General features: G+C 38.1%; 1 protein-coding gene across 1 annotated transcript; it reads left to right on the top strand.

The window, feature by feature from the left end:
- Positions 1–5,922: 5,922 nt before the first annotated feature.
- LOC139137806 (flagellar attachment zone protein 1-like) lies at positions 5,923–9,123 on the top strand. The gene is made up of 2 exons (XM_070706075.1): positions 5,923–6,847; positions 8,891–9,123. The coding sequence occupies exons 1-2, from the start codon at positions 5,923–5,925 to the stop codon at positions 9,121–9,123; spliced, it is 1,158 nt and encodes a 385-aa protein (XP_070562176.1).
- The last annotated feature ends 1,139 nt before the right edge of the window (positions 9,124–10,262 follow it).

Below are 10,262 nucleotides of genomic sequence, written 5' to 3'. Positions count from 1 at the left end.
TGTGTTTTACATTGAAAGACTAACATGTCGTCTGCCCACACTCCCGACGTTCCAGTATCGTTACACTCTCAGTCGGCTGTCACGTATTCAGATATGCCTGGTGAATTTGTCACTCGCTATTCATTAGAAGTTTAGTATCCTTCCGAATTTACTTGTTAGCTATCCAACAGCTACAGAAGAGGAAACGCAAAACTGCCACATGACAAGCAGGAAACATCAAATTTTTTCAACTTGTCCGCCAAAACTATTTATGTCATTTATATCTCATTTATAGATTGAATTATAAAACGGTAACTTCACAGAACAATAGATGCAACAAACTATTTGTAAGCAATGAATCCTATCGCCAGTTCGCTGCAAATTACGCATAGGCGTAGTAATTTTCAAATTTTATGTTCTATATCATTGTGACATATGTGAAAAAGCAAGTAGGCCCAGTACGAATAATTTCTCATGTACTTTCACAAAGGACAATTGTTAGCGTGACGATGGCGAGCCGACCAGTCGCTGTCAAGACACTCGCTTGCCGTGCTATTTTGTGTCGTTATTTCCTGAAAGAAATGCATTACAAATACAATACGACACTGTCCCGGTTACAGCTGACGTTGGCGCTAGTCCTGACCGTTTTTCTCTGAAACAATACCAGTTAACATTTATTAAACGGGTCTGTTCGCAATTCTATGTCACAAAAATTAAAATTTTACACCTCAATCCGCAGAATGGGTAACCTGATCGCAAAAATGTAGTCCTATTGAGAAATCCTATGTACTTGGCTATGTGGTTAGATCACAGCCAAAATACAATTACTGGTTTATTTACATCATTAATTTTTAATTCGAAATTACCGATTTAAGCATTATTATGCATTTCGTTTTAATGTTTCATCAAGATTACTACATTTTTGTTTCATTTTGTTCATCCTTTCGTTTTGAAAGTTTAATTATTTCATGATTTTTCATCAGATATTTATTTAAATGTTATTTCAAAATTTATCATGATGTTGCTAACATTACATTCTGTCATTATACCATTGCCAATATTATTAGTATTGCTGTGACGGTACATGGACAAGCTACTATGGACGGTAGCGCACTTTATTTCAATACTTCGCGTAATCATTTTACATGAATTGTTTTGTTCATGATTTGCTCTGAAGTGTCTCCCTCGACTTAAGGTAGAATACGCCTCGGGGACAGATAGTCGGACTCTCAAACTTTTACAGTTTTTTCCTGATCTACAACTTGTGGGGACTCATTTTAAAGCTCTTGGAGACAGAAGAACTTTCACCGCCTTAGTTTTTAGAAAATCCAAAATTATCCCAATTTTGAATTTCAAATATCGCAAAATGTTGGGTAATTTTGTTTCGCTAGTTCCAAACTTTGCACGGTGACCCTCGATTTTTATCGTTTAGTTGGCAAGAGAATATGTTTAAAAGTTTCATTGAGGCAGTTTGAGCGAAAGTTTAAGTCAAGGCGCATATTCGCTTCTGGGACAAATATTTGGACTCTCAAACTTTTACCTTTTTTTGATCTACCACTTTTGGGACTCATTTTAAAGCTCTTGAAACTTTATCGTCCAAAATTGAAAGCTTGAGCAAAAACTTTCACTTTCGAGGCGCATACTACCTTAAGGTCGAATGCGTTTCGGGGATAGATATTTGGACTCTCAAACTTTTATAATTCTTTGCTAATCTACCACTTGTGGGCCTCATTTTAAAACTCTTGGTATAAGAAAAATTTCCATCGCCTTACTTTTTCGAAGTCAACACAGGGATGGCGCCATTTTTACTTTCAAATATCGGTAAATAAATGGGTAATATATTTCTCCTATACCAAAATTTGCACAGTTACCCCGATTTTTATTCTCGATTTTTAAAGAGAATGGTCGACAGCTTTCTTCAGAAAACTGTAAACAAAAGTTATTGAGGCGCATAGTAAGTGTTTCAGTGGTTGAATTTAGTCATTTGTTGATCTTGTACAAGTAAAAGCCTCCAGTCACTTGGCTTTTCTCGGTAGCAGTTACTGGCTGGCCTAGCGGGCCGTCTACGCAACAGCCTACCACTAACGTGATATTCTGCTAAAGTTTATTTCTTCAATTTATTCTGGTTTGATATTCATATGCCAACAGACTTGGTGCAAATCTACTTAATCTAGAATATTCGTTATCGAGATCAAAGAGTTCTCACATCACGATTTTCACAGAAAGTACCAGGTAAATATTACTACGGCACGGTCACATTTCTTTGTTGGTGATCTGATTTCAATCGTAGGGTTCCAACAAAAGTACTGGTAATGCTGACACACTGGTGTTTTAAAATCTGTCAGCGCACAGTTGCGCTGTGCACGCGATACTGGCCAGCGTGTATCGAAAGCGTAGTAATATGTTAGTGCAGTATGACACCAGTTTTCTTATTGTGACCACTGTCACACATGAATCTTCAGATTGACTCATCAGGAAAAACGCTACGGTGTGTTTTTTGACAAGCCGCTCGTCCTCGCCCCTCCGCCAATAATGGTTAAAACCTTGTAATGGTTCAGTCCTTCGAACACAGGAGATTCGATCACAAGACTATTGTTTGCTGCCCTCTGCGACAAGTCACGTGACCACGATTGTCCTCATATTATTCCAAACTTTGACAGAGCGTGTGCCACATCGTACGATGGACTCTATCCGTATACAAATTCTGCATTTATGCAAAAAATCAAGAATGATACCGTAAGTTGTGAACATGTTAAAATTTAATTGTTTTCTTTTGTGTTTTGTTTCCGGATTTGAAAAGATAACCTGTTCCATGCGCACACTCCGATCCTCTCGGTTCTCGATGTTCCTGTAACTCCACACACTCAGTCGGCATTCGAACATTCATCTGTGAAATAATTTTGTCACTCACTGAACATTCAGAAATGTGCAGAATAGTTAGGCGGCAAATCTGGAAATGCGAACAATTCCCTCATCGTTGTCACCGATTAATATTTAGGATATCAGTGTTTTAATTTGACCCAAGGAGGTGAGCGATTGAGGGCGGCTAGGCCGGCTGCGGGCTAGGTTGCCGACCAACCCTACGAAATTCATTACACAAATTTTCTACAATTTAAAAATATTTGAGATAGTAATGTAAATAAATCATTCCTTCGTTAACTGAAAATATTACATTGAATATTTGTTAGGACCAGTGATCCAATGTAATAACAATTCTCTAATCGCAGTATCACGGTAGAGCATGAAACGCTAGCTTGACAGACACATCACTGCAGTGTCTCCACAGTAGCTGACGTTGGACGTCGATAATCGTTTTCCTTTGTAACGCTACATTAACAAGTTTATTTTACTACCTGCTTCATGTCATAAAAATTAAATTGACGAATAAAAACCCTTATTTGCGGTACGTGATCACCGCGATTGTTATACATGTACGGGTATGCGTGTTAGAGTGTTCTTTATGACCCATGGAAGTATCATCAGCTGACTTCTCTCATCGCGATATTCGGCTTAATCACTTCCATTTGCATCAGAAATTTCCAAATCGTTTTCTATCTTGACATTAAAGAAACTACATGATTAGTTAGATTCAGGGATATCTAAACGCACATATGTTGACTTCCATGTTTTTCTTATCGTTAATCTACTCTATAGGCGCCATGGAGCGAGTTAGATTAATTGTAACCAAAAAAGGCACTCTCAGAAGAGAGGTAAGAGCGATTTTTTTTTTTTATGGAGACAAAGACTTTAAACAGTTCTTTTACAAATCAGTTTTGATCTGTCACATTTGGGAGCGCATTTTAAAGCCCCCGGAGTAAGAAAAATTATCACCGTCGTAGTTTTCTGAAATCGAAAAACATATCTTTCCGTATAGAGTTAACGAGGGTATGGTGGCCATTTTGAATTTCAAATATCGGTAAATGTTTGGTAATTCGTTTCTCGAGTACAAATTGATTTTCATTATTGATTTGGAAAGAGTATGGTTAAGTTTCTCTGAGGGAAGTTTCAGCAAGTCTTTCACTTTCGAGGCACGTACTACCTTAAAATAAACAAAATCCAGTGTTTACTTTCAGCCTGTTTTCATTTACTACTACGTTTGTAGAGAGAAGGTACATGTATTAAAAAGTCTGCAGTTTTCCTGTCAGATTTCTAACATATCGCCTGTAAGAGTGAAACCAACTCTACTCCAATGACATACCAAAGATCTTATTACCAGTATACCTACCATACACCTTCATCTGTGAAATGTTGCTGAGCATAGGCATTATACACATGATATGCACAACAGAACATTGCATCAACTGCCGTCGGGTGACCTCCGGCAAGTTGTACCAAAAACAGTGCGTGTTATCAGTTCATGTCATCAGTGTATTCATAGCTACATAATTTTTTGATAAAATACTGTTATACTTTGCTTCAACCCTGCAGTTAGCCGAGGAGAAAGAGGAACTGGACATCACCGAGGTATGTAAAGAAATATTGAACACAAACTATTTATACTACAGAGCTAAAAGTTTGCTTTTTTCGCATTTTGCAACTTTGACAGCTAACATTAGTTGATTCTGTGTGCCCTTTTGATATATTTAGCAGCATATGCACGCAATAAAGTATATAAAGTTCGAAATATAGAGGAGAGCCTGCATTTTATCAGATAAACTGTAAGCTCCGATGTCAGCGATGTGACATGTATGTACTTGTTTATTTGTATGCATGCGTGTGTCTCAACTGAATGAAAACTGCTGCAAATAATATAAAGTTTGCAAATTTTAAAGCTTTAGGCCAATTTTGCGGTGTAAACTTTTCCCTGCACTGCACAGTCTCTAAGTATCTTTCTCATGCTATACCCCTAAATGTAGCGGTATTTCGGGGTAGACAACCCTGTAATAATTGAATTAATCGACATCTTTATTTCCAACTTTTAATAGAACGAAATGATTCAATGAAAACATTCAGCATATATATCTGAAATGAGTGACAGTGTTCAGACACAAACCTGCTGTGTCAATGGAACTCCTGTTGTTATTGCATGAGATTTAACAAATTTTCAAATCTCATTTTGTCATTCTTCAATAGAAAATCAGCGACAGCCAGAAGGAGATCCGCCTCTGTATAAAACAACTACAGCAAAATGTCTCGGTTGAGAACACCAGTTCTCAAAATGAAGCAGAGGATGGACTATGTGAAGACATAGATGAATTAGGTCCTGAATTTGAAGGCAAAAGTGGTGGTAAGTGAAAACGTCAATATTTTGTAAAAGTTGGTTTATTGTAATTAATCTGTCGATGAGTTTTCTTATATTACACAGATTTTGCTGTAATTCTGCAGTGGTGGTCTTGACTACATTGTGTAAGAATGTTTCTATATTTTCCAGTGTCATATTTAATGTAGAGCGTTTTTGACTTGTTCCTTGATACAAAGTAGCGAGGAAACGTTATACTAGTGAAATTGGATCTTTGTGATTTCCAAGCAATTAAGCTTACACGATTTACTAACTCAAGGCATGAAGATAGAAATCTTTTTCGCAAAATCGGAATCGAAAATTGTTATGCAACCGAAAATCTGTTTAACCAGACAAAATTTTCCAATTGTTCATAAACGGTACTTTACCATGTATTCCTCTGTGGATTAATTTGAACTAATGAGAGTGCTTTCTATAATTTCCTTCACAATCAAACAGACTCCAAAAAGCGAACCTGCCGCCTAAAGCAGCGTATCAAAGCCACGAAAAAGGAGCAGCTCGCCATTCTGAACAGTAAACTTACTGATGATGTGTGCAACATGCAACGAGCAAGTTCTGACATATTTTCTAAAATTGGTCAGCTCAAGGAGACTGTCTCTGAATTAAATCACCAAAAAATATCATCCAAACAGACAACAATCTCTTAAAGGAAAAAAACAACGTCTCTCGATGATGCGATGGCAGCCAGCAAAAAAATGATAAAAATGGAGTCAGAACTGACTGCCCTCTCGAGTCAGAACAACAAAATCAACAGTAAGCTTGCTGACCTGTGCAAAAGCAAGCAACAGGTGGAAGAAGAGCTGGACACAGCCAGCAAAGAGAAGCGAAAAGTAGAAAGTGATTTTGATCACCTCAGCAGAGACAACGAAGTCCTTCAAGCTGAGCTGCGGCAAGTCATTGAAGAAAAAACTAATATCCTGGCAGACAACAGCGCGCTCAAGAAAGAAACACAACGCCTGTTGCAGGATGGCTCTACCGCGCAGGACCAAATAAGCCAAATGGCATCAGAGATGAATTTCCTTTCAAAGCAAAACAATACCATCAAAAGTAATTTGACAGACCTCAGCAAAGCCAAACAAAAGCTGCAGGTAGAGTTAGACACAGGTATCGAGGAGAGGCGTACACTGCAATTGGAGTTGGACCACCTTAGAAAAGGACACCAACTTCTCCAAACTGAGATCCTGAAAGTCACCAACCAGAATACTAAACTCCAGGAAGACATCAAGGTCATTTACGAAGAAAAGGTACGTTTGTCAGAGAAAGCATCCTCGGCACACAATCAAATCAGCAAACTTACATCAGAGCTGAGAAATGTTAGAGAGGAGAAAACCCGCATTGAAGAAGCCAGGGATGAGATAAAACAAGAAAATGAAAAACTCTCCGAGGACATTGATGCAGCAAAAAACTCAGCCATCGAGTCCAGTCAGGAGATGATGAAGACCAAGTCAGAAAGAGATGAAATCTCCAAGAAGATGGAGGAGATAATTGCTGAAAATGAAAAACTGAAAACGGAGCTAGCTACACTGAGAGCTGAGGCTGACTCCAATAAAACACAGGAAGTCTCCAAATCTTCCAATCATTCTCAGAAAGAAGACTTATCCGTTGAACTTCTTAAAAGAAGCGAAGAAGGTAAGTTGAAGCAAGTAAACTCCAAAAGTGAAAAGGAGCATTTTGTTATTTTAAAACACAGTCTTGAATCTTTGTAGCTGTGATAGCGCGGCGGTGCTTTGATCGCGCTCGATCGATCAATCAATCTTGCTCGGTTCAAGGGTCATTTCGATGACCCTTGACGCGAGCACGATCGATAGCCACAGCTCCGCTGCGATATCATAGCTAGGTTCTCTGTGTCTGATAAGGGTGTACATACATGCACACTGGTGTGTCTGCATATAAGAAATCAAATCAGGCACTGTAGCAAGTTAAAAAAGGTAAAACGTTATCTTATGTGTAATTCCCCTGGGATAAACTTATAAAAAATCTTATAGTTCAAAAAATCACCATGGAATTTAAGATTTTGGCTAAACGTCTGTTCTTATGGCTCATCACGTAACAGACGTTAACAAAACACTGAAAAAAGGACAGAAAAATAGACAGTCAACTAGTTGCTGGCTATAACTACATTAGAAATTAAGCTTTTAGAGTAAATATGGAATTGCCTGTTTAATGCAATTAATGCTTAACTACTCAATTTATTTCGTCAGTTGGTGGAGAGACAAGAGTAATAGTGATGCTGGGATTGTAAACTTCAGTCTACAAATGAGCCAACTGATGGGCGAAATTCGAGTTCTTGGTGTCCGATTGGCCCGAAATACAGATTCAAACATTGCTCTTAGAATTAAAATAGGACTGATATCAGTAAAGAGACTGAGATCAGAAATGACCACCGTAACATCCGGAGAGAATCAAAAACATCTGTTCGATGGTAAGTTAACAATTATGTGTTAAGGTAGAATGCTCCTCGGGGACAGATATTCGGACTCCTAAATTTTTGCAGTGTTCTATCGACCTACCACTTGTGGGAGCTCATTTTTAGAATTGGAGATTAAAGAAACTACAGAAATGGCCTCTTCTGCTTCATATCTGGACATTTTACTTGAATTTGACTCTAATGGTCACCTTTCTACTAGGCTATATGACAAGAGAGATGATTTCAACTTTAGTATAATCAATTTTCCACACCTCATCAGTAATATTCCACTCTCACCTGCTTATGGGGTATACATTTCCCAGCTTATTCGATATGCAAGAGCATGCAGTTCATATGGTAATTTTGTAGAGAGACATGGCCATCTCTCTTACAAACTGTTAAATCAGGTTACATCAGAGCAAGACTTGTCTCTACATTCAAACGCTTTTTTGGCAGGTATCGCAAGCTGGTAGATAAATACAATATCTTTCTTCGACAAATGATCACTGATGGCATCGGTGACATTGGGCCTTAGTTAGTGACCACTACCTATCTGACTTACAGATTGATATATGGCGGGTGCCACATGTGGGGCAGGATGCGCTCACTATTTTCGAAACACCTGACATCACTTCTTGGTCTTTTGGCCAGAGGTCCATATATCTTTCTTTCATGAATTTGACTTTTTTTGTGTACCGTCTATTTACTGTCTGTTCTGTGCTGTTTTGTGTCTATGTTTACAACTATTATCTTACAAATTCTGACCTAGTGTTATTGGATTATGGATTGGTATGATTGCGATTGTTTTATGCTTATGGATAAAATAAAGTTTTCGCCTGCTCAGTTTTGCGAAATTTGCGAAAATCAGAAATTTTATATTCCCCATAGAGATAGCACTGTGGAGAGTGACCTTAAGTATCCTTTCAGTCCTCAATATCAAGACGGCGACATACATGAATTTGTTAGTGTTTGTACTTTATCCATGTACATCGGCATACATCATGTAATCACTTTGGTATCACTTTGGATTTGATGCAGCTTACCATTACTATATTGTGATTCCTAATTTGATGAATTAGAGTAATAACAGACAAGGTAATAGCTGGTTATTATCTGTGTCTAGTCTTACATTGTTATTAGTTTCTCCTCTTCAATTGATGTTCCTTTTACAATGCTTGTATAATGCTGGTCTGTTTTATCCTATATGTATATGTAAGCTTGTCCTTATGCAGGTTTCTTTCGCAGCCATTATTTTTGTACCTTAGTTATACCACAGTCCCTCCACCCACCCTGTAGCTCCCGACCACGAAAGTATCTGGTAATCTTTGACAAGAGCCAGGAGGCAATGTTGCCCCGTAGTATGGTTGTAGAGTTGTTCAACTGGGGCATTATTGTCCGACTTTGGTGCTATGGTTTTGTATTTCCATCCAAAACTGAGTTCAAGCAAGGTCAGAGTTATAAAGATATTGCGACTGGTCTTGGAAGTTTAGACATGTAGCATGTCGTCTCTAAAATATTAAAATATTTTGCTTCATTACTTTTATCATGTTTCAGTATGTCACTTATTTACTCTTCTAATTGATTTTATACAGCTCCTAAACTAAATAACATCGAGCAGATAAGAAAACTGGTGACGTTTTCTTCACCCATCTACTCATTGATGAATGTGAAACGTGGACAACTTGGGTCAACACAGAAGCACGACAAAGCTGTTGGTATGTCATCACAACAAACAGGTGCTTATACAGAAGAAGCTGTCCACATTGGCTCCACAAAGACACAGCGTCCAATGAAACACGCTGATTTCCAGGAAGAAAATTTGCATGCCGACCGTGCTGATTTCAGAGAAATAAAAAGAGGCATTGAAGCGGAGACAACAAACTCCAAAGGTAAGATAGCTGAAGCAGCTGCTTTTATGTCATCAAATGACACATTTTTTTTTTCATTTAAAACGACAAAATCAAATAACTGTCTCAGTCATTTGCTCTTCTATGACAGTTAAGTAAATAGTACTTGAAACTTGTGTTTAAGTGTACCCGCCATAACAAACATACCAAAAGGCAACTACAACAAGAAGTAACTGATATCCACACTTGCGCTGCTAGCGTGGTGATGATTGGCACAAATTTACTTTGTACTGGTGTTTGTTAAAGTATGCATACAGCTCGATCAAGTGTTTCCGACATTAGACTAGTACCTGTGAGTATACTGGAATATGTATTGCCATGAGGGCAAATTATAGTACACAGTGACAAACGCTCAAATTCCGAGTGAAAAAGTAGACCCATGGTCAGTCACATAGTTTTTCAGTGACTTCAAAATGAAATTTGCTTTGAAAAAGTGCAATTGTCTGTAACTATTCGCTATTGATACTCATTTTGTTTCTGTAGTTGATGGTAAAGCCAGACAAGTCCTTTTCTCCAGAGCTGACATGTCAGAACTAACGACCCTGATGCGGCGCATAGGGATCCAATTGCTGAGAAACACAGAGTTAAACCGAGTTCTCCAAATTAAAATCGGACAGATATCCGAAGAGAAGCTATCGTCTGGATCTGGAGCGACAAATATAAATGCAAAGCAAATGTGTGATGGTAAGTTCATGACCACGTGAATTTGTCAAGGATTTGATATTTGATA

This window comes from Ptychodera flava, chromosome 7 (genome assembly GCF_041260155.1).
Source record: "Ptychodera flava strain L36383 chromosome 7, AS_Pfla_20210202, whole genome shotgun sequence".
Lineage (NCBI taxonomy): Eukaryota > Metazoa > Hemichordata > Enteropneusta > Ptychoderidae > Ptychodera > Ptychodera flava.
The sequence above is the reverse complement of the archived record's forward strand: the minus strand, read 5'-3'. Positions and strand labels throughout refer to the sequence as shown.

Bases quoted from the DNA above. Each gene is read 5' to 3' on its own strand.
- LOC139137806 (XM_070706075.1), top strand. From the start codon at position 5,923: ATGGAGTCAGAACTGACTGCCCTCTCGAGTCAGAACAACAAAATCAAC. The intron at 6,848-8,890 runs GTAAGTTGAAGC...TTTGTACCTTAG, and splicing joins TCTTAAAAGAAGCGAAGAAG to TTATACCACAGTCCCTCCAC.